This window comes from Dipodomys merriami, unplaced genomic scaffold, assembly GCF_024711535.1.
Source record: "Dipodomys merriami isolate MVZ:Mamm:240054 unplaced genomic scaffold, mDipMer1.0.p SCAF_158, whole genome shotgun sequence".
Classification (NCBI taxonomy): Eukaryota; Metazoa; Chordata; class Mammalia; order Rodentia; family Heteromyidae; genus Dipodomys; species Dipodomys merriami.
In genome coordinates, this window is record NW_027202915.1 from 2,149,794 (window position 1) to 2,174,573 (window position 24,780).

Genomic DNA, 24,780 nt, shown 5'->3' on the forward strand with positions numbered 1-24,780 from the left:
ACCATGAACACATCTAGAAGTTACATTTGAAACAACTTTGGCCATCTAAATTTTCTAGATACACAATCAGGCCAGTTTTTACAAATTACATTATAGGCTTTAAAAGCAGTTAATTCTCTGTCTTTCTGCATTAAACTGGATGAAGAATGACAGAAGAGAAACTGGAGGGAGATTATTGGTTAGTGCCACAGAGGTGGGGTGGCTGGTCACCTTGGCATTCAAGGGCTCTTCCCGGCCGGCTCCTCCATGTTGAAGGTTTCTTTTGAGATCACACTGACGTTGGACCCTCGGTTGCTGTGGTCTGTTCCTACAAGTACACTGCTCACACCAATCTTGAAGTGTATGACAAGAAAGCCTGGCATTGGAGGCTCTCACTTGTAGTCCTAGCTACTCAGAAGGCTGAGATCTGAGGATTGTGGTTCAGAGTCTGGGAAGGAAGGTCCATGAATTTTTATTTTATTTTTTGTCAGTTGTGGGGCTTGAACTCTGGGCTTGGGTGCTGTCCCTGAGCTCTTCAGCTCAAGGCTAGCACTCTGCCACTTGAGTCATAGCGCCATTTGGTTTTCTGTTGTTTAATTGGAGATAAGAATCTCACTGACTTTCCTGACTGGACTGGCTTTGAACCGTCATCCTCAGATCTCAGCCTCCTGAGTAGCTAGAATTACAGGCGTGAGTCACCAGTACCCAGCTACTTTTTAATTTCTTAAAAAATTTCAATTTATTATAAAAGTGGTGAACATTCTTCTTTTTTCTTTCTTTCTTTTTTTGTTGGTCATGGGGCCTGAACTCTGGGCCTGAGTGAGCCCAAGGAGAATGTAGTGATGTGAGAACGGCAGACGTATGTCTTTACAGAGCACATACCATGAGTACTTTTTTGGAGGAAGGGGGATGTAGGGTGTGTGTGTGTGTGTGTTTACATGTGCTAGGGATGGAACCTGGGGCCTTGTGTGCTAGGCAAGTGCTCTACCACTCAGCTACATCCCAAGTGCTGTGGAGTTTTTTCTCTAATGGGTAAGGCAGTTGGATTGTTAAATTTGTCACATACTTCTAACCATAACTAGAACAGGTATTATGAAGGCGAAGCTTTTTTTTTGGCCTGTCCTGGGACTTGAACTCAGGGCCTGGGCACTGTCCCTGAGCTTCTTTTGCTCAAGGCTAGTACTCTACTACTTGAGCCACAGCGCCACTTCTGACTCTTTCTGTGTATGTGGTACTAAGGAATCAAACCCAGGGCTTCATGCATGCTAGGCCAGCACTGCCACTGAGCCACATTACAAGCTCAAGGCAAAGCTTCAATGCTGTCAATATTTATCTGTGAAGGTATAGGTATATCATAGTGATTTAAGGTAGTATCTTATTCATTGATACCTTTTTCTATTGCTGTATAACAATAACTATTCTTCCTCATATAATCTTACGAGATTGACTCTGGTAAGCTTGTACTAATGGAGAGTATGTCTTTTACATTTTGATGGAGATCACCACATTATTCTCTAGAGATTTTCACTAGGAAATGAAATTTAGGTTATTGAAAAAATAAGACTGACTGTGGAAGAGTCACTCGCTGTTCTTTCCCACATAGGAAGGAAGAGGAGGAGCGGAGGCGCCGCGAAGAGGAGGAAAAAGAGCGCCTTCAGAAGGAGGAAGAGCGACGGAGGCGGGACGAAGAGGAGAGGCTGAGGCGGGAGGAAGAGGAGAGGCGGCGAACAGAAGAGGAGCGGCTTCGGTTGGAACAGCAAAAGTAAGCTTGTGTGGCTGTAGAAGGAGAGGTAGGCCAGGCCCAGTAGCTTGTGCTGGCCGTTCTAGCTCAGGAGACGGAGAACTGGAGGGGTGAGGGTTACATTCAGCCCAGGAAAACTACATCTCCAAAATGACCAGCAAAACAAAAAGTCAGGCTCACCAGTAGAGTGCTGGCCTAGCATGAAGCCCTGGGTTCGATTCCTCAGTACCTCATACACAGAAAAAGCTGGATGTGGCACTGTGGCTCAAGTGGTAGAGCACAGAGAGGCTCAGGGACAGAGACCAGGCCCTGCGTTCTAGCCCCAGGACTGGTCCAAAAAAAAGGTGGGGTTTGTGATTCAAGTACTAAGTGCCAGGGAAGCAGGCATGAGGCCCTGAGCCTTTTCCTTGTGTGTCTTAGAATTACTCTGTGATCTCTGTGCCTGGCAGGTGGACTAGTGTTAACCACGTTTCATCTTTACCAGCGATTTGGTTGTCAAAGAGGAACACACTAGCAGGGTCTGCACTGGCTTGCAGAACCCAAGGCCTAGAAGCAGAAACCCATGTTGCTCAGTTGCTGTGTCTGTCTCTGAGTCCATATGTCTGTATCCGCTCCTCAGCCTGCTTCTCCCCTTTACTCTTCCTGATGTCTGCAGTGTCTCTGCTGTCACACACAGCATAGCCGGGAGTTTTATCATCTACTTTTCCACGTCTGACTGACAACACCTGTGGGCCCAGATCAAGGCAGAGAACCTTGATGACTCGGTGTACGTCAAGTGCTCACTCCTAGTCCCTGTGGAGGACCCCCAGGGGCTGGGGGGAGAGGGAACCAGCTGCCAGGATACGCTGGTTAGCACCGCTCAATACTTTGAGAAGGATCCAGAAACTTAGGATCCATTGATTTCCTCTCATTGTTTCTGGTTAGTTTCTCAGGAGATGCCTCATTGCTCACTGCCTGAACTAGATCCAGGGCCTCATTCTGCTTTGAAGAAAGACCATGAATGCCTCTCTTTAAGTATGGTAAAATGCCCTATGTAGGTCTACTCTCATGCTCTGAGGGGGGGCTGGTGAGATTTTATTCTCAATGTGCATGTTTATTTTTAGTGTGCGTGTGTGTATACGTGTATATACATGTATACCCCAGTCCTGGGGCTTGAACTTAAGCCCTGGGTCCTCTCCCTGAGCTTTTTTTGCTCAAGGTTAATGCTCTACCATTTGAGCCACAGCACCACTTCCAGCTTTGTCTGAGTAGTTTATTGGAGATAAAAAGTCGCACAGACTTTTCTGCCCGGCTTTGAGCCATGATTCTCAGATCTCAGCCTCCTGAGTTAAGATTTACAGTCATGAGCCACCAGCACCCAGCTCTCTCTCTCTCTCTCTCTCTCTCTCTCTCTCTCTCTCTCTCTCTCTCTCTCTCTCTCTCTCTCTCTCTCTCGTTGTTGTTGTTGTTGTCGGTCATGGGACCTGGACTCTGGGCCTGAGCGCTGTCCCTCAGCTCATAGCTCAAAGCTAGTGCTCTATCACTTGAACCACAGCGCCACTTCGGGCGTTTTCTGCTTATGTGGTGCTGAGGAATTGAACCCAGGGTCTCATGCATACAAGGCAAGCACTCTACCACTGAGCCACCTTCTAAGCCCCCCCCCCTTTTTTTTTTTTGGTCCCTTGTGGGGCTTGAACTCTGGGCCTGGGCGCTGTCCCTGAGCTCTTCAGCTCAAGGCGAGCACTCTACCAATTAAGCCACAGCGCCACTTCCGGTTTTCTAGTGGTTTATTTGAGATAAGAGTCTCATGGACTTTCCTGCCCAGGCTGGCTTTGAACTGTGATCCTCAGATCTCAGCCTCCTGAGTAGCTGGGATGACAGGCGTGAGCCTCTGGTGCCCAGCTTCTCAGCCCCTTTTTTCTTTCCTCTCCTCTCCCCTTCCCTCCCCTCCCCTTCTCTCCCCTCCCCTCCCCTCCTCTCCCCTCCCCTCCCCTCCCCTCCCCTCCCCTCCCCTCTCCTTTTTTTTGGGTCTGGTTGTGGAGCCTGAACTCTGGGCCTGGGTGCTGTCCCTCAGCTCTTCAGCTCAAGGCTAGCGCTCTACCACTTGAACCACAGCACCACTTCTGGCTTTTTTCTTTTTGCTTATGTGGTGCTGAGGAATTGAACCCAGGCCTCATGCATGCAAGGCAAGCACTCTACCACTGAGCCACCTTCCCAGCCCTTTTCTTTGTTTTTTGTTTTTTTGTTGGTCATGGGGCTTGAACTCTGGGCTTGGGCGCTGTCCCTGCACTCTTCAGCTCAAGGCTAGCGCTCTACTGCTTGAGCCACAGCGACACTTCCGGTTTTCTAGTGGTTTATTGGAGGTAAGAGTCTGGGTGGTGGGGGGGGAGAGTCTCTTGGACTTTCCTGCCCAGACTGGCTTTGAACCTCAATCCTCAGATCTCAGCCCCCTGAGTAGCTAGGATTACAGGCGTCAGCCACTGGCACCCGGCTTCTTCTTCTTTTTTTTTTTTTTTGGTGGATCATAGGGCTTGAACTTGGGGACTGGGTGCTGTCCCTTAACTCTTCAGCTCAAGGCTAGGGCTCTACCACTTGAGCCACATCACCACTTCTGGTTTTCTGTTGGTTTATTGGAGCTAAGAGTTTCACTGCCTTTCCTGCCTGGGCTGACTTTGAACTGTCATCCTCAGGTTTCAGCCTCCTGAGTAGCTAGGATTACAGGCATGAGCCACCAGCGCCTGGCTCAGCTATTTATTTCTTAATAGATGGATTTGAGGTCTTTGTTAAAGGTCTCATAAATAAACAATCAAATATTATTTCTCTGTGAAAGAACATAAAAGAATTGTAAGCAAAAAAAAAAAAAGAATTGTAAGCAGTAGTACTCACTAGACACTATGTTAAAAGTTAAACTACAACTTGTGGCTGGGGATGGGAAGGAAAAACTGGGAGAGAGCAAGGGAAGGGGTGACACTGTCAAAAAATAAATGTACTCATTATCTGAGACATGTAGCTGTAACCACTTTGTACATCACCTTTATAATAATAACAAAATATCACTTATGATAATAGAATTAATAGTTTTCCAGAAGTTGTTCTCTGTAAGCCAGATGTGGTAGCATATACTTATGCTTTCAGCCCTTGGGTGGCTAAGATATAGGATCACTAAAGTTCAAGAATTGAGACCAGACGGGCACCGGTGGCTCACGCCTGACTGTCTACTGTAGTAGGTGCTTGGTTGTTACTAAGCAGCCTTGTGACTGGTTCTGACAAGCTGTAGTGTGGCCTGTAGTGAAGCACAGTGAATATTAGTAATTATAGTGGTATACTTATTGTTTTCCATCCCAAATTCACGTTGAAAAACCTACATAAAAATAATCCACATTTTATTCTTTCAGGAACACATACTGATTGGTACAGAGTACTAGCTAAGTCATTTTTATGAGTTTTAAATTGTAGGAGCAAATAAGGGCATCTTGCTGTGTTGTAAGAAGGCTCTTGCACGCAAACACCCCTGGAGTATGCATTTGTTCCTGGTTTTAGGCAGCAGATAATGGCAGCCCTGAACTCGCAGACTGCCGTGCAGTTCCAGCAGTATGCAGCCCAGCAGTACCCAGGGAACTACGAACAGCAGCAAATTCTCATCCGCCAGCTTCAGGAGCAGCACTACCAGCAGTACATGCAGCAGCTGTACCAAGTCCAGCTTGCACAGCAGCAGGTACGACAGACAGCCCCGAAGTCCAGCCCCAGAGAAGGTGCTCAGTTCACTGGAACCCGAGTTCTTTTCTCACGGTTGCCAGTGAATTTTGCATTAGGGTGCCTCCACAGTGTAAACTTTTAGGTGAGGCACTAGGTAAATCTGTGCGTCTGGCAGTTGCAAGGAAAAACACTGTCAAAGCAACAGAAGATGTGTCTTAAAGGTGTGTGGGAGTTGTGTGGGCCAAATGTCATTACAGTGAGTCTGTTGTAGGCCCTTGGTAGTCATCTTGGAACCCTGAGGACCTTTAGTTCAGGGACAGCCCTCAGGCAGGGCTTTGTCAGGCCCCACCAACTTTCCAGGGAGGCCCTTTCCCTAGCACCATTACCTAGCAGTGACGTATTGCTGCATCATACCACACAGTGTTCCTGTTCTTCAGCTCCAGCGCATAAAATTTTGCTTCAACGTAGGAGAAACTGGTTAAGGTGGAAGAACACTGCAACTTTTAACTTAACTTTCCACTTACTGTTTGTCAAAACACCTGCATGGAGAAAAGTGTTACATTATCGTTACTCCACTAAGAGGACATGTTTTTGTCAAGCTCTTTGAATTCCTTGGAGATAAATACTTTTGTCTAAAAGACCTGTCCACTGGATGTGGTATGCTAGCCTGTAATACCTGCTACTTAGAAGCTAATGCAGGAGTATCAAGAATTCAAGCTCAAGCTGGATTCTGGCAACACCCTGTCTCTCAAGTCAGGTACTGGCAGACCACGCCTATGATCCTAGCTATTGAGAAGCGGGGTTCAGACTGAGGATCACTGTTGAAAACCATCCTGGACAAATAGCAAAAAAAGCTAGAAGTACAGCTTTAAAAAATAATTCTTTTCTCTCCAAATCTTTGGTGTCAATGAGAAGGGTTTTGTTTTTTTTTTAAACAAAAACAAAACCCTAGAGTTTACATAATCCACAAAAGGACCAAAAAAAGGGAAGCTAAACCATAGTTCATTCAAAAAGTAAGCAGAGGGCTGGGAAGATGGCTCAGTGGTAGAGCGCTTGCCTTGCATGCTTGAGGCCCTGGGTTCGATTCCTTAGCACCACATAAGCAAGAAGAAAAAAGCCAGAAGTGGCGCTGTGGCTCAAGTGGTAGAGTGCTAGCCTTGAGCTGAAGAGCTGAGGGACAGCACCCAGGCCCAGAGTTCAGGCCCCATGACCGGACCCAAAAAACAAAAACAAAAAAAAACAAAAAGTAAGCAGAAGCCAGGCGTCATTGGCACACGCTTGCATCCTGCCTCCTGAGGAGGCTGAGGTCTGAGGATCGTGGTTCAAAGCCACTAGCCTTGAGCTGAAGAGCTGAGGGACAGCACCCAGGCCCAGAGTTCAAGCCCCAGGACCTACAAAAAAAAGAGTAAGGAGTATTTTTGAGGGATTCTTCTGTCTTCTGTAACCTGTTTCTATTTTAGAATATTGCTTCTCTTTTTCTACTCTTTGATAGTCATTGAGATAACTTTTCATAGGACAGCTTATATACTTTATCTTGTTCTTGCATTGCTTTCACTTCATGAGGAGAAAACCAGTCTAGCACAACAAAGCCAGAATCTTTGAAATGAAGTTACTACGTCACAGTTGAGGTTAGAACGGCGCAACTCAGTCTATCAGATTATCTAGTTGCCTCTGGAAACAGGTAAAATAGACAACTGAGGATTCAGCTTTAGAGAAGTGTTCAGTTGTATTCCAACCAAAGTTCTTTTTTTGACAGTTGACAGTGAATTTTACATGAAGAGAAATAACAAAGGGAACCTGTTGAATGATACCCAGACATTAAAAAAAATACAATGAATTTACTTACACACACACACACCAAAAAACTGGAAGTGGAGCTGTGGCTCAAGGTAGAACACTAGCCTTGACCACAAAAGTTCAAGGATAGTGTCCAGGCCCTGACTTCAAGCCCCAGTACCAACACCCCCACACACACATGCACACGTGTACAAAAACAGCCAGGCATGGTGGTACCGATCTGTAAGCTCAGCATCTGGGAGGTCTTGAGTCCAAGGCCAGTTGAGCTGCCCAGTAAGACTCTGCCTTGAAAGGTACTAGAAACAAGTCAGAAAACTATTACCAGGAGTAGAGGTCCCAGGGCAATTACAGCATCTGCAAGGTAGTTACGGGCTTGTACTTGTAAAATTGATCAAGCTGTATAATTCACGTTTTGTATACTTTTTTTTTTTTTTTTTTTCTGCTGGTCATGGAGCTTGAACTCTGGGCCTGGGCACTGTTCTGAGCTCTTCAGCTCAAGGCTAGCACTTTACCACTTGAGCCATAGCACCCACTTCCAGCTTTTTCTGTGTATGTGGTACTGAGGAATCGAACCCAGGGCCTCATGCATGCAAGGCAAGCACTCTACCACTGAGCCACCTTCCCAGCCCACTTTTTTTTTTTTTTGTACTGGGGATTGAACCTAGGACACTGCACTTGCTAGGCAAGTGCTTTGCCACTGAGCTACATCCTAGCCTTATGTTCATCTTTACATTTATTTATTTATTTATTTATGTAGTCAGTCCTGGGGCTTGAACTCAGAGCCTGGACTCTGTCCTGAGCCTCTCTGTGCTCAAGGCTAGTGCTGTACCACTTGAGCCACAGTGCCACTTCCAGCCTTTTGTGTTTATATGGTACTGAGGAATTAAACCTAGGGCTTCATGCATGCTAGGCAAGCACTGTACCACTAAGCCACATTCCCAGCCCTGTTCATTATTTTTTTTGAAGTTCCCAGAAGTTATTTAAGTAGTAGGTATTTGAAGTAGCATTGATGCTGAGTGAAGGTGCATACGCCTGTAATCCTAACTACCGAGGAATTGAGTTCCAGAACAGCCTGAGCAGAAAAGTCAGTGAGACTCTTATCTCCAATTAACCAGCAAAATGATGGAAGTGGAGGTTTGGATCGAATGGTAGAGCACTAGCCTTGAGTAAAAAAGCCAAATGAGCGTGCACAAGCCCCAATATCAGCCTTCTCCCCCCACCCCCCCCCACCCCCCACAAAAATCCAAAGGACTGGGAAGGTGGCTCAGTGGTAGAGCGCTTGCCTAGCATGCATGAAGCCCCAGGTTCGATTCCTTAGTACCACGTACACAGAAAAAGCCAGAAGTGGTGCTGTGGTTCAAGTGGTAGAGTGCTCACCTTGAGCAAAAGCAGCTCAAGACAGGCCCCAGGTTTAAGCCCTAGGATTGGCAAAAAACAAAACACATGTTACTGTGCTCAATTTTTCCTTTAATAGTTTTAGTGGAGATTATTTCACTTTTAGCTGTCAGTTGAAATTTTACTATCAATATTCATTATGGATAGGATAAAAACATTAAATGCTTTGTTAGTAATTTATTAGAGCAGAATGCTTTGGTAGGGCAGAAACATAGAACTAATGTCCCAAATGCTAGCCCTCCAGGTCAGTGTATCTTCACTTTCTCTTGATTTGTAGGCAGCATTACAGAAACAACAGGAAGTAGTAGTGGCTGGGTCCTCTTTGCCTACATCACCAAAAGTGAATGCAGCTGTAGCAAGTGATATGCTGTCAGTTAATGGACAGGCCAAAACCCACACTGACAACTCTGAGAAAGAACTTGAGCCAGAAACTGCAGAAGAAGCCCTGGAGAATGGACCAAAAGGTATGGTTTGGCCTACATCTTCCTATCTAGATGCCAGAGTGCTGACTGCGTGAAAAGCCAGTCAGAAAAGGAGGAACTCACCATGAGAGCATGAGGTTCTATGACCCTTAGAATCCTGTGGAAGACCAAGTCAGAGGTCTCGGGGAAACTTTGAAGATGTAAGATAGCCTTCTGTCTTTGCATAAGTAAACTTTCTAAAGCTGTGTTACACATCATACTCAAATTTAGAATCTTAAAACCACAGCAAACATTTCAGATTGCATCGTTTCTTAGGTCAGGAATTCAGGAGCAGTTCAGCCCAGAGGTTCTGGCTGAAGGTTTGTCGATGAGTTTTCAGTCAAGGTGTCGGCCAAGACTGGGGTTGTGGACTGGAGGGCCTGCTTCCCATGGCAGCGTTACTGGCTGTGCCGCTCAGCAGGAGCCTCTCCTGGGGTGGCTGGAGCCCATGTGTTTGCCACGGGGCACTATTTCCGAAGGGGCTGAGGCAGAATGGCAGTGCCACGTCTTTTGTTTTTGTTAGTCATTACGTAGCCCAGGCTGGCCTGAGCATCTGTGTAGTCCAGGTTGATCTTGAACTCGGGATCTACCTACCTGAGCCTCCCAAGTGCTGGGATTACAGGTTTGTGCCTCCGTACCCAGCTTGGTAGTGTTTTGTTTTGTTTAGCTTTAATGCCCTGACTTTAGAAGTAGCACATCGGCATTTCCATCATACTCTACTGGTCATAAGCCACTGGAGGGAAGGCTCACTGACCATCTTAGAGGTGGGCTGGGATGTATTAGGATATGTTTCTGAGACTGAAGAACTCAACATTTTCCAAAGCTGCAGTGCTTTCTGTGGACAGCTTGTTCATCCATCAACCTCTTTGTCAGTTGACTAGACATTTTCTGGGTGTGTTTATACAGCGATGAATAACTCTTGTTAAGTGTACATTGTGGCTGTGGTGGGAAAGGGATGCATTCTGTATGGGAATATGCAGTGTGTGAGGGTGACCTCAGGGAGCGCAAAACTCCCTGACACGGGCCGAGAGGGCTGGACTAGAATAGGAGTTGGATAGAGAGGGTCGTGCTCAGTGGGGAGTGGGTCATGAGAAACTTAGTTTCACAAATCTTCCTGGCCAGAAAAGTCTATACTTCTCAAGAGTTTCTATAGCTCAGGGTTAAGACCAGGCTCAAGGGATGCAGTGCCTGCCTAGCAAGTGCAAGGCCCTCATCCAGACCCTGGCACAGCTCCACCCTCCACCCAAGATCCTCATCCAGACCCTGGCACAGCTCCACCCTCCACCCAAGATCCTCATCCAGACCCTGGCACAGCTCCACCCTCCACCCAAGATCCTCATCCAGACCCTGGCACAGCTCCACCCTCCACCCAAGATCCTCATCCAGACCCTGGCACAGCTCCACCCTCCACCCAAGATCCTCATCCAGACCCTGGCACAGCTCCACCCTCCACCCAAGATCCTCATCCAGACCCTGGCACAGCTCCACCCTCCACCCAAGATCCTCATCCAGACCCTGGCACAGCTCCACCCTCCACCCAAGATCCTCATCCAGACCCTGGCACAGCTCCACCCTCCACCCAAGATCCTCATCCAGACCCTGGCACAGCTCCACCCTCCACCCAAGATCCTCATCCAGACCCTGGCACAGCTCCACCCTCCACCCAAGATCCTCATCCAGACCCTGGCACAGCTCCACCCTCCACCCAAGATCCTCATCCAGACCCTGGCACAGCTCCACCCTCCACCCAAGATCCTCATCCAGACCCTGGCACAGCTCCACCCTCCACCCAAGATCCTCATCCAGACCCTGGCACAGCTCCACCCTCCACCCAAGATCCTCATCCAGACCCTGGCACAGCTCCACCCTCCACCCAAGATCCTCATCCAGACCCTGGCACAGCTCCACCCTCCACCCAAGATCCTCATCCAGACCCTGGCACAGCTCCACCCTCCACCCAAGATCCTCATCCAGACCCCCAGCACCACCCTCCACACAAGATCCTCATCCAGACCCTGGCACAGCTCCACCCTCCACCCAAGATCCTCATCCAGACCCTGGCACAGCTCCACCCTCCACCCAAGATCCTCATCCAGACCCTGGCACAGCTCCACCCTCCACCCAAGATCCTCATCCAGACCCTGGCACAGCTCCACCCTCCACCCAAGATCCTCATCCAGACCCTGGCACAGCTCCACCCTCCACCCAAGATCCTCATCCAGACCCTGGCACAGCTCCACCCTCCACCCAAGATCCTCATCCAGACCCTGGCACAGCTCCACCCTCCACCCAAGATCCTCATCCAGACCCTGGCACAGCTCCACCCTCCACCCAAGATCCTCATCCAGACCCCCAGCACCGCCCTCCGCCCTCCGCCCTCCACCCAAGATCCTCATCCAGACCCCCAGCACCACCCTCCGCCCTCCGCCCTCCACCCAAGATCCTCATCCTGACCCCCTAGCACCGCCCTCCGCCCTCCGCCCTCCACCCAAGATCCTCATCCAGACCCCCAGCACCACCCTCCGCCCTCCACCCAAGATCCTCATCCAGACCCCCTAGCACCGCCCTCCGCCCTCCACCCACGGAAGGGTTTGTAGCAGTGAGAGGAGCACTCTGGAGGCCTGCCGCATGCCTCATTGCACACAGATGCTCGTGTAGAGAGACTGTACCCCTTTTCTAGTGTGAGTGCTTCTCAGTTGTCTGGGTTTTTCTTTTTTAGCTCCTTCAGAAAAGCCCCTGAAACTTGGGGACCTTTGACCATGGTTCAACTCGTGGTCAAGGCTTTTTTGTTGGTTGTGGAGCTTGAATTCCGGGCCATGGCGCTGTCCCTCAGCTCTTCAGCTCAAAGCGAGTGCTCTACCACTGGAGCCACAGCACCACTTCCGGTTTTCTGGTGCTTTATTGGAGATAAGAGTCTCACGGATTTTCCTGCTGGGGCTGGCTTTGAACTGTGATTCTCAGATCTCAGCCTCCTGAATAGCTAGGATTATAGGTGTGAGCCGCCTGCCCAGCTGACTTTTTTTTTTTTTTTTTTGAAACAGTAATATATTCTCAGGTCAGGGCTGGGAAGGTGGCTCAGTGGTAGAGTGCTTGCCTTGCATGCCTGAGGCCCTGGGTTTGATTCCTCAGCACCACATAAGCAAAAAAGCAAAAAGCCGGAAGTGGCACTGTGGCTCAAGTGGTAGAGTGCTAGCCTTGAACTGAAGAGCTGAGGGACAGGGCCCAGGCCCAGAGTTCAGGCCCCACAACCGGACCAAGAAAAAAAAAAATATATATATATATAATATATATATATTAAAATATATATATATATATTTTTTTTCCCCCTCAGGTGCAGATCTCTTCCTTGCTAGAATGTTTTCCCTGCTTCCAGTTAGGAGTTTCTAAGGTCCTTCTTAAATTGCCATGTGAATTAGAGGGTTTAAAAAAAAAAAAAGGGCTGGGAATGTGGCTTAGCGGTAGAGTGCTTGCCTAGCCTGCACATAGCCCTGGGTTCAATTCCTCAGCACATAAACAGAAAAAGTCAGAAGTGGCGCTGTGGCTCAAATGGGAGAGTGCTAGCCTTGAGCAAAAAGAAGCATTATGGACAGTGCTCAGGCCCTGAGTTCAAGCCCCAGGACTGTCTCCCCCCAACCCCCACGCCGCACTGGAAAAAAAACCCAAACCACTTGTAAGGTTAGGGATTCCACCTGTAGCCTGCTCAGTGCAGGAAGCTGGGGGGATTTCGGGAAGCTTTCTGTTGCCTTGAGTGGAGTGCACGAGTTAGGGCCCCTGCGCCAGAGTGCTGCCTGCAGGACAAAGGATTTTCTTTTCAACTCTTAATTCTTGTTGTCTTTAGAATCTTTTCCAGTGATTGCAGCCCCATCCATGTGGACACGACCACAAATCAAAGACTTTAAAGAGAAGATTCGGCAGGATGCGGACTCTGTGATCACCGTGGGCCGAGGGGAAGTGGTCACTGTCCGGGTCCCCACCCATGAAGAAGGATCCTATCTCTTCTGGGAATTTGCTACAGACAGTTATGACATTGGGTTTGGGGTGTATTTTGAATGGACAGACTCTCCAAACACTGCGGTCAGCGTGCACGTCAGTGAGTCCAGTGATGATGAGGAAGAGGAGGAAGGTAGGGCATGGTGGGTGGGCGATGCCGGGCGGTGTGTTGGCAAGATGACACTCGGCTGTAAAGGCTGTGGAGAGGCTCAGGCCCGAGCACGATTGCTTCTGCGTGCAGGGAAGTACGTTTAGCAATTTGCTATGCTGCTTGCTGAATGCTTGCATATTCAAAAACCAAATGCAGGAGATCTCTTTGAAAAATGTTTTTATTTTTGTGTAGATTTTTTTTTTTTAATGTCTCAGTCCTGGAGCTTGAACTCAGGGCCCGGGCGCCGTCCGGAGCTTTTTTTTTTTTGTAGGTCGTGGGGCTTGAACTCTGGGCTTGGGTGCTGTACTTGGCTCTTCAGCTGAAGGCGAGTGCTCTACGGTTTGAGCCACAGCGCCACTTCCGGTTTTCTAGTGGCTTATTGGAGATAAGAGTCTCACTGACTTTCCTTGCCTGGGCTGGCTTTGAACCGAGATCCTCAGATCTCAGCCTCCTGAGTAGCTAGGATGACAGGCGTGAGCCACTGGTGCCCAGCTTCTCCCTGAGCTTGTTTGCCCAAGGCTAGCACTCTACCGCTTGAACCACGGCTTCACTTCCAGCTTTTTTGATGGTTAGTTGGAGATTAGAGTCTCCCGAGTAGCTGGGACAACACCGGAGCACCAGCGGCCCTTTCACTTTGAGAAGCTTTGCGGGTTTTTTGTTTGTGTTTTTGTTCTTGCTAATCCTGGGGATTGAACTCTGGGCCTGGGCTCTGTCCCTTTGCTCAAAACTAGCACTCTGACCACTTGAGTGTCTTACCACTTGAGCCACAGTTCCACTTCTGGCTTGTTTTTTTTTTTTTGTAGTTTAATGTAGATAAGAGTCTCAAGAACTTTCCTGCCCAGGCTGGTTTCGATCTGCAGTTCTCAGATCTTAGCCTCTTGAGTAGCTAGGATTCTAGGGGTGAACCACCAGCACCCAGCTTCACTTTGAAACTTTCAAAGGAGCAATAAGAACTTCTGTCAACCCTTAAATGTACTTAAATTATGTTATGATAATATCTTCATGGATTATTATTCTAAAATTTTTAATGTCAGGAAATTTACCAGGCCATCCCAGTGAAGCGAATTTCATTTGTTCTCACTTTGGAAACCACTGTCTTGCTGGAGGAGGTAGGAGCTGCTCATCCAGGAAGTGTGCTGTGAGACACACTGCTCCTCCACAGCGCTCGCTGCTGGCGGGCCGGGCTGACGGCGCTGTCGAAGCCCCTCCCATTGGCTCAGCTCCTTGGGGTGTACTTGTAGGCCAGGCGCCTCAGAAACAGTGCCCAGCTTCAGGCACGGAAGGGCGGCGTGTTGCCAACCATGGTGTCAGAGTAACGACTCACAGAGCTACTCTGGGAAGTCTCATCAGCTCTAGGGGTGGCAGATAGATGTTCCCTCCTATTGGACGCTCTCAGGCCCTCAGGTGTGGATGGGGACATACCCACAAGGTATGCCTTAAGCAGTTCTTGAAATTTAAGTCTTTTGTCCATCCTGGGTTTGAACTCCAGGCCTGGGTGCTGTCCCTCAGCTCTTCAGCTCAAGCCAAATGCTCTACCGCTTGAGCCACAGCGCCACTTTGGTTTTCTAGTGGTTTATTGGAGATGAGAGTCTCACGGACTCTCCGAGGTCCTCAGATCTCAGCCTCCTGAGTAGCTAGGATGATAGGCGTGAGGCACTGGTGCTTGGCTCATTAGTGTTTATATTTTATTGTTGTTAAGTAGTTATACAAAGAATTTACAATTCCGTAAGTCAGGTTGTAAGTACTATGCTTTCTGGTCATTGTCTCCCTTCCATCTTTTTCCCCTGTTTGCCCCCTCCCATCCCTGCCCTGAAGTTACATAGACAACGCTCATTGAGTATAATGACTGCATTTGCTCACCCTCCCTTCGTTCCTGCGCAGCCCCCTTCATCCCCAAAACACGTTTCTATTTTCTGGTATTCATTTTGTGAAACAGTTCGTCAGTTGTTCAGAGGAGTTACACTATTGGACTCTTCCCCTACATATACCATCCTACAGTCAGCTTGTGTGAATTAGATAAAGTTCCATGCATAAGAAAAAACACACACTGGGGCTGGGAAGGTGGCTCAGTGGTAGAGCGCTTGCCTTGCATGCATGAGGCCCTGGGTTCGATTCCTCAGTACCACATAAGCAAAAAGAAAAAAAGTCGGAAGTGGCGCTGTGGCTCAAGTGGTAGAGCGCTAGCCTTGAGCTGTAGAGCTGAGGGACAGCGCCTAGGCCCAGAGCTCAGGCCCCACAACCGGACCAAAAAGAAAAAAAAAAAAAACAAACACGCACTATATGTCTTTCTGAGCCTGGTCTGTCCATTTCCCTGCAAATGACATACAGATGAGTGAAGTTCCATTGTGTATATCTGCCACATTTTCTTGATCCGCTCCCTCCTCCATTGTAGGGTGCCTGGGCTGTTTCCATAACTAGGCTACTGTGGCTAACGCAGCAAGGCACATGGAGGTGCAGGTGTCACTGCTGTGTGCTGACTTGTGATGCCCTAGGTAGATCACGAGAGTAGTGGAGCTGGATCACAGGTTAGTCAGTGTGCCACCTGTCCTGCTTCCTTAAGAACTCCAAGACCAATCTTCCTGCTTCCTCTTCTGTGGGTCGTGGGGCCTAAACTCTGGGCCTGGGCGCTGTCCCTGAGCTCTTCAGCTCAAGGCGAGCGCTCTACCACTTGAGCCACATTACCACAGAGCCACTTCAGTTTTCTGATGGTTAACTGGATAAGAGTCTCACAGACTTTTCTGCCCAGGCTGGCTTTGAACTGTACCTCAGATCTCAGCCTCCTGAGTAGCGAGGATGATAGGAGTGAGCCACTGGCACCGAGCTCTCTTCTGAAATTTCTGCTGCTAACGATTTGGGGTTATTGATACTGGGAAGAATGCTGGTAAAAGTAGCAGGGACCATTTCTGTGTAGGTGAGTATCCTTGACCTTAGCTCTAGTATATCTTGCTCAAAGATGGCAGAGTCTACTCTGTACCTGTACCACTCCTAATTATAAAATGATCTCCACTTAAGCCAAGCCTTTTTAAAAACATTTGTTTCTTATTGGTCCGTCGTGGGGCTTGAACTCTGGGCCTGGGCGCTGTCCCTCAGCTCTTCAGCTCAAGGCGAGTGCTCTACCACTTGAGCTACAGTGCCACTTCCGGTTTTCTGGTGGTTTATTGGAGATCAGAGTCTCACGGTCTTTCCTGCCCGGGCTGGCTTTGAACCGTGATCCTCAGATCTCAGCCTCCTGAATAGCTAGGATTACAGGCGTGAGCCACCAGCGCCCAGCTTAAAACATTTGTTTCTGTCTTTAGCTTTTTATTTTAATGAGCTTTTAATTGTATAAACATTATGTAACCAAAGATAACAAAAACTTTTAGGATACTTTTTTCTTTCTTTTTTGTTTTTGTTGTTCATGGGGCTTGAACTCTGGGCCTGGGCACTGTTCCTGAGCTCTTCAGCTCAAGGCTGGCCCTCTACCACTTGAGCCACAGCGCCACTTCCACAAAAACTTTTAATATGTAGCATATGAGTAAGAACAAAAATATTTAGCTATGTTAAAAAACAACAGTGATGCTGGGAAGATGGCTCAGTGGTAGAGCACTTGCCTTGCATGCCTGAGGCCCTGGGTTCAATTCCTCAGCACCACATAAGCAAAAAGAAAAAAGCCGGAAGTGGTGCTGTGGCTCAAGTGGTAGAGCACTAGCCTTGAGCTGAAGAGCTGAGGGACAGCGCCCAGGCCCAGAGTTCAGGCCCCACGACCAGACCAAAAAAAACCCCAACAGTGTTTCAAATGCTTTCCATTTTCTATCAATATCACCATTATTTATGTCTAAGCAAAAATTGCTTATTACTAATGAAATTCAGTCCCAATAGTAGACAGAGTGGCAGAAAGAGCCCTTCCAAGACTCTAAACCTATTCTTGAATAGGGTATGGATTGCTCTGGACTGAGTGAGGGCTTCCTAGGAGGCCTTCCTTCTTCACCTTCCTCAGTGGCATTGACAGGACTCACCCGGAAGACATGTCACCAGAATTTACTCTGCCATGGTAGAGACCTGAAAACTTTTCATCTTCTCTGTTGAGATCCCTTTACCTGTTTTCCATGAGACTGCTGAGTTAATATCTTAAACTGGGATTTTTTCCCCTGGTAGTACAGGTTGAACTCAGGGCCTAGAGCTTGCTTGCATTACTTGCTCAGCTGGTGCTCTGCCAGTGGGGCTGTGCCTCCAGCTCAGTTTCTTGCTGTTGATGAAAGTGAGGGTCTTTCTGCCTGGTCCTCCAGATCTCAAGCTTCGGAATATTTAGTGTTCCAAGTGTGAGCCATTGGTGCCCAGTTACACGGACTTTGAAGCTATGTGGTTTTCTCATTCCTGCCGGCTTCTAGAGATGTTTCTTTTCTGACCTCCTGTCATCTGTGCCCAGTAATTACTCCCTGGGAGAGTCTGTGTTAAGCTTACTCACGATCTCCACTTAGGACACCGCTGGATTAAACAGGCATGATGGAGATCACTGTACTATAGTACCTCTGAAGGCCTACCTCTCTACAGCAGTTTCCATTTGTTTACTTTGTTTTTATTTATTTGTTTGTTTTTTCAGTGCTGAGGGCTGTCTTGTACTTGCTAGGCAAGCACTTTTCCACCCAACGAAGGCCCTAACCCTTTATATTTAAGACATTCAGAAAATGGTAGCCCTGGAGCTGGGAAGGTGGCTCAGTGGTAGAGCGCTTGCCTGGCATGCCTGAGGCCCTGGGTTCAATTCCTCAGCACCACATAAGCAAAAAGAAAAAAGCCAGAAGTGGCACTGTGGCTCAGGAGGTAGAGCGCTAGCCTTGAGCTGACGAGCTGAGGGACAGCGTCCAGGCCCAGAGTTCAGGCCCCACGACCGGACCCAAAAACAAAAACAGAAAATGGTAGTCTTTACAAGCTATGATCTGCTTCCTGAGACTGAGAGCCACTCTTCTTGTCCTTACTCTGAAGTAGCCAGGCACTGGTGGCTTGAGCCTTTAAAGCCTAGCTAAGCTACCCAGAAGGCTGAGTGAGATCTGAGAATCACAGTTTGAAGCCAGCAAGAGCAGGGAAGTCTGTGAGATTCTTATCTCCAATTAACTACCCCCCAAAATGTGTCAGAAGTGGAGCTGTGGCTCAAGTGTTAGATGAGTAAAAAAAAGCCAGGCGCTGGTGGCTCACGCCTGTCATTCTAGCTACTCAGGAGTCTGAGATCTGAGACCCACAGTTCAAAGCCAGCCCGGAAAGACCGTGAGACTCTTATCTCCAATAAACCACTCAGAAATCCAGAAGTGGTACTGTGACTCAAGTGGTAGAGTGCTAGCCTTGAGCTGAAGAGCTCAGGGACAGCACCCAAGCCCAGAAGCCCCATGACTGACCAAAAAAAAAAAAAAAAAAAAACAACTCAGGGACAGTGCCCAGACACTGAGTTCAAGCCCCAGGACTAGCTCAAAAAAGTTGGGCTCAGCCGGGCGCTGGTGGCTCACGCCTGTAATCCTAGCTACTCAGGAGACTGAGATCTGAGGAACGCGGTTCAAAGCCAGCCCGGGCAGGAGAGACCGTGAGACTCCTATCTCCAATAAACCACCAGAAAACCGGAAGTGGCACTGTGGCTCAAGTGGTAGAGCACTTGCCTTGAGCTGAAGAGCTGAGGGACAGCGCCCAGGCCCAGAGTTCAAGCCCCATGACCGACCAAAAAAAAAAAAAAAGTTGTGCTCAAAAATAGGACAAGAACAGGCGAGGTGCAGACCACCTTCACCGCCAACTGTCTGCCACTGGGCTCTCGGCCCGGCCAAGCACTGGCTCACAGCAGGTGCAGAGGCTCTGAGCCATACCTTGGAGGTGGTTTTTTTTTTTGGTCGGTCTTGGGGGCTTGAACTCTGGGCCTGGGCGCTGCCCCTCAGCTCTTCAGCTCAAGGCGAGTGCTCTACCATTTGAGCTACAGCGAGCGCCACTTCCGGTTTTCTGGTGGTTTATTGGAGATAGGAGTCTCACAGTCTTTCTTGCCCGGGCTGGCTTTGAACCGTGATCCTCAGATCTCAGCCTCCTGAGTAGCTAGGATTACAGGCGTGAGCCACCAGCGCCCAGCTCGAGGTGGTTATTTTTATTTTTTGCCAGTCCTGGGCCTTGAACTCAGGGCCTGTAGCTTCCTTTGGCTCAAGGCTAGCATTCTTAACACTTGAGCCAGAACACCACTTATGGCTTTTTCTGCTCATGTGGTACTGAGGAACCCATGGCCTCATCCATGCTAGGCAAGCACTTTACCACTGAGTTACCTTCCCAGCCTCCTGGGCGCGCACGCGTGCGTGCGTGCATGCGTGTGTGTGTGTGTGTGTGTCCGTGTCCGTCCACGTGTACATAAAATGGGGAATGGACTTAGAGAATTCGGAAAGAAAGGAGTTCAGTTGCTTGATGACAAAGGTGGTTTTCCTCTGTTGTTTGACTTGCATCTGCTTTTCCTCACAGAAAACATCACCTGTGAAGAGAAAGCCAAAAAGCATGGCAGCAAGCCCGTGTTGGACGAGATCGTGCCTGTGTACCGGCGGGACTGTCACGAGGAGGTCTACGCTGGCAGCCACCAGTACCCAGGGAGAGGCGTCTACCTCCTCAAGTTTGACAACTCCTACTCCTTGTGGAGGTCCAAATCCGTCTACTACAGAGTCTATTATACTAGATAAAGATGGTGTTACAGAGTGGAGTCTAGGCTTGGGCGAAGATGGCATTTACTTTCTTTTGGCTTTGGTGGAACACTGGAGTTGTGTTTCTCCTATTCTTTTTGGTCTGATGGTATGAACTCTTGTTGAGTCAGGATTTTCTTGAGACTCTTAAGCAGTAATGCTCAGGGGCTAGAGGGTCCCTCTGACTCATTAGTCCCTGGGTGCTGACCAGCATATGCACTAGTGGATGCTTAAGTTACAGGAGCCCCGTGTGAGATACTCAGTCACCAGAACACACTTGGCCAGCGCTGGCCTGACTGGCTGGCGGTTCTGCCGCTGCCTGCCCGTGTGTCCCCCAGGGCCCATAGCTGCAGTGCTGTCTGGGTGACATGCTTGCTGGTAGTCGACACCCTGTGCAGGGGCGGGGATCAAACTCAAGACCTCACACAGTGTACTGGAGAGACAGACAGCGCCTCAGTCTTGTTCTGAACCACCCAGGTTATTTTTGCTTTGAGGCAGCTGTTGAGTTACATACATTACAGAGAATTACTTTCAGAGATTGTCTTAAACTTAGAATACTAAAACCCAGTAGATAATGGGAGTTTGTGGACACATAGAACACCTCAGACCTCTTCCTTGCAATCTCCACCAGCTCAGGCCTTTCATTCGTATCACACTAGCAGTCAAAACAAAACACGACAACTCAGATGGAAAGTTTTCTGCACCAAGTGTACAGTTAGGGTTTTGTACACACAAAGTGGCACCTACTAAATTAAAAGCTGTAAATCATTTCCGTGTGATTTGTGTTTGGGGAGTGCCAGAGCGGCCGCAGCGACCGCGACCACATTGCCCTTGGTCCCGAGGTGGAGGTCCCCACTGGCCCAGTAGGGAACATTAGGAATGGAAAAGCATACGCCTGTGCTCAAATTGTATAGCTTTAATCTGTAGTATGTCTTCACTGATGGGAAGAGGTACATCTTTTGTGTTTATATTTTTACTGAAAACAAACGGATTAATTGGTTCAAATTTGTGTAAGTGGTAAGTTTAGAAAAGGAGGGTGATGTGGATAGAAAATGACAGATGGCTGTATGCACTTAGCATTGTTATTTTGTGTTACTGAAAGACTTAAGAGTTTTACATTTTCAAATTGGAAGTAATTTCTTTAGGAACAAGTTCATTGACCGGCTACTTGTACACAGCTCACACATACCGGCTGTTTGACTTTTGTGTGCTGCATTTATGTTTGTTTTTTTTTTTCTAATAACCTGGGTTTTTGTACGTATCTGTTTTCTTTGTTCAGAAACTGAATTATTTTCTCCCAAGTAGTGCTTAATTTGTGTTTTTGATTCTGATTTAGTCATGGTCCTGGTGTCCACCCTGTTACATCTAAAACCTTCGTGAGCCGCCCCACAGCTCTCTGCATACAGTGTAACAGAGTTAGGTACTTCCTGACTTCTCTTTTGAAAGAGAAAAACACTGTATTTAAAATGTAAAATAAACTTTTGAAAAGCAGGCACTAATCTATCCTTCTTGCAGCCTTTGATCATACTTTTCCTTGCGTGTGTGGGGAGCGTCGCCTGGCACATGTTCATGTCTAAACACGTTTGATTTTAAATTTCTCATTGCCTTTGGCTGTTGATTAGTACAGTACAAGTGCGATTTCGAAAAGATCTTGAAAGTAATATATTTAACCAATTAAAGTGTTCCTCTGTGACGTGTTGGTGTGTCATTGATGCCGACCCCTCCACGGGGGGAGGACGGCAGAGGTGGAAGGTGAGCTGCTGGTTCTCGGTGAACACAGGATGGCTTTTGTGGCTGGCAGAGCGCTGTTACTGATGGTCACGGTGCTGTTGATTTTGTGATGGAGCACATGGTACCCCAGTGCTGTGTGCCTGCCGACCGCATGTGTAAGTCAGCTGGTCAGTCAGGATAGATACTACTGTGTGCCCTCCACCATGGCCACACTCAGTCTCCATACCGCCAGTGGAGTCTGAGAGTGCTGCTTTTTCCTGTTAGTACTCAAATTACCAAGACTTCTCTTGGTCAGCCGGATAGCTGAAAAATGAAATTGTACTTTCATGTGGTGTGGTGTTTTTTGGTGTGTGTGTGCCAGTACTGGGCCTGGGCACTGTCCCTGGGCTGCTCTTGCCCAAGGCTAGTGCTCTACCACTTGAGCCACAGCACCACTTCGGGCTCTTTCTGTGTATGTACTACTGAGGAATCAAACCCAGGGCTTCATGCATGCTAGACCAGCACTCTACCACTGAGCCACCTTCCCAGCCCAGATTGGGTATATTTTTTGTGTGTGTGTGCCAGTCCTTGGGCTTGAACTTAGGACCTGGGCACTTTCCCTAAGCTTTTGTGCTCCAAGCTAGTGAGTACTCTACCACTTGAACCATGGCTCCACTTAGGACTTTTTTTTTTTTTTTTTTTTTGGGGTCCGGTCATGGGGCCTGAACTCTGGGCCTGGGCGCTGTCCCTCAGCTCTTCAGCTCAAGGCTAGCGCTCTACCACTTGAGCCACAGCGCCACCTCCGGCTTTTTTCTTTTCGCTTATGTGGTGCTGGGGAATCGAACCCAGGGCCTCAGGCATGCAAGGCAAGCGCTCTACCACTGAGCCACCTTCCCAGCCCCTACTTAGGACTTTTTTTAAGCCGCTAATTGGAGTTATGAGTCTGATAGACAGACATTCCTGCCCTGGCTGACTTTAATGCACACCTCAGACCTCAGCCTCCTAAGTAGCTAGGATTACAGCAGTGGCTGAGACACTGGTACCAGGCTTTTTGGGTTGATTTTTACTTCATATGCTTTGAAGTGAGTTACTAGGTGAATTCACACTCATGGTTGAAGAGTTACATGTTACCTATTCATCCCTAAGGTATACCCTACCTAGTTCTGATGTTCACGTCCTTTGGTATTAGTGTGGCCACCATCGCTCCTGGGTTTTCCTTGCTTTGAGTCAAGTTTTCCCTGTGCACCCCATATTCGTCTAAAACACAGTGCTGTGCCTCTGCCACCCAAGTCCTGGGGCTGCAGGGTTATGTCGCCAGCCCCACTGAAGTTTACATGAACATCTGTAGATGCTTTTTCTGTTAACCTATTGGTGCCTGTGTGTGCATGTGTGTGTGTGTGCACGCGCGCGTGTTCTAAGGATCAAATCAAAAGCTTTGCGCATCAGGCAAGCACTACTGATGAGCTACAGCTCCTACCTATTTAAATATTCACATGGATCTCATACTGGGTGTTTTCCTTTTATCTAGTCCTACCATTGCTTTCTCTTCATTACAATAACTGTAGTATCGGTTCCAGTGTGTGGCCAAGACTTGAGTTCTGTGGTTGCTCATTTTTCCTCGTTCCCTTGTTTTTTGGATTCCTGTCATCCTTTGCTGCCTTATTTGAGGTGAGTGTTCTGATTCCATTTACCTCTCCTGTTGACTTATTCTTTGGTTTTCAGGAGTTAGTACTTGTTTAGTGCTGCTGCTAGGATTCATGAACATAGCACAGAATTTTTTCAAATATTGATAATGCTGTATATACTGTTTAGAACATTACAAGAGTGTATTTTTGTCTCTCACTGGTTTATAGATTTTTCTGGTGTTTAGAGACAAGTTTATGTTCTCTCTCCACCCCCCCCCCCCAAAAAAAAAGTTTGAAGTTAAAATGCGTTGTGGGTGAGGGGTCTGCGCTGGCGCAAGGATTCCTGTCTGTGTTGGGGTGCAGGGCACTCCCCTAGCAAAGCAAATGGTCAAGTGGTGTCCAGATCCGAGCTGCTGGACCCCCGACCCCATGTGCAGCCCTGACCGCTGTCCCGGCACTGCTCTGCTCCTGTGCAGGGAGGCGGGGCGAGCCCGTGGGAACCGGCCTGGCTTTGTGAGACAGGGGGCTAGTAGGGACCCAAGCCAGCCGGCCCCAAAGAGGAGAAGGTGTGGCCTAATTCCTACTTCCTTGCTGCAGGCAAGTGCCTGACTAGCCTGGCCTCCGTGTGGTGCTGACCCAGAGCTAGGTCCTGAGAGGCCTGTGCCACACAGGCTGCCCTGTCCTCTCCTCTGTGAGGAGGACTCGGCCCTGAGAGGCTGGCTGGAAGCAGCTGCCACAGCCTGACAAGAGCCAGGGCTGGTAGGGCACCACGGAGACATGGGTCCTAGCTGCAGAACTTCCCGGATCACAATGGACGTGGAGGTGGGTACGTCAGAGCATGTGAGTGTGTACGTGTACAGTACTCAGAAGACAGAGTTGGGCGAGGTGTTCCCTGCTCGCCACCTGTGCCAGGGCTGCTGCACTGGCATGTGTGGAGCACAGGGGCAGGAAGGGGCTCGGCGGTAGAGCGCTCGCCTAGCACTCGTGAGGCCCTGGCTTGATTCCCCCGTACCACATACACAGAAAAGGCTGGGTGTGGCACTGTGGCTCAAGTGGTAGAGTACTTGCCTTGAGCCCTGAATTCAAGCCCCAGGACTGGCCAAAACCAACAAAAGCAACAGCCCAGACGTGGTGAGCTCCTGCCGGCGTGGGTGCTGCCTTGGCGGTGAGCCATGCCTGCTGTGGAAGAGCGGCGGTGGCCAGCAGCTCAGCCCCCTCTGTGCCCGGGGCAGGCCTGGCTGCTCTGCCATCCTCTCAGGTGACACACGGGTTCCCTGGGAGCCCGGCCCTCTGCATCTCCTCCCGGTGGCCTCTTGGGGTTGGTCAGCATGTGGCTGTGTGTACTTGGGTCTTGTTGGGAAGTAGCACCCCCTGTGGGGTAGTGACATGACAGTACTTTGCCAGGGACTGGGGTGGGGAAGGTCTCCACCTAGCCAGTGGCTCACATCTGTACTAGCTAGCTACTCAGGAGGCAGAGACCTGAGGACCGAAGCTCAAAACCAACCCCAAAACCAATCCCGGGCAGGAAGATCTGTTAGACTCTTATCTCGTTAACCAGAAATAGCACTATGGCTGAAGTGGTAGAGCACTC

General features: G+C 48.8%; 1 protein-coding gene across 1 annotated transcript in view; it reads left to right on the forward strand.

Annotated features, from left to right (window-relative positions):
* Positions 1-21,345, forward strand: part of Acbd3 (acyl-CoA binding domain containing 3) — a 35,422-nt gene extending 14,077 nt beyond the window's left edge. The window contains exons 4-8 of the mRNA XM_070023224.1: positions 1,583-1,741; positions 5,240-5,414; positions 8,865-9,051; positions 12,887-13,171; positions 19,643-21,345. Coding sequence (XP_069879325.1) covers positions 1,583-1,741; positions 5,240-5,414; positions 8,865-9,051; positions 12,887-13,171; positions 19,643-19,854 — 1,018 coding nt within the window. The 3' untranslated portion in view covers positions 19,855-21,345. The remainder of the gene's footprint in view (positions 1-1,582; positions 1,742-5,239; positions 5,415-8,864; positions 9,052-12,886; positions 13,172-19,642) is intronic.
* The last annotated feature ends 3,435 nt before the right edge of the window (positions 21,346-24,780 follow it).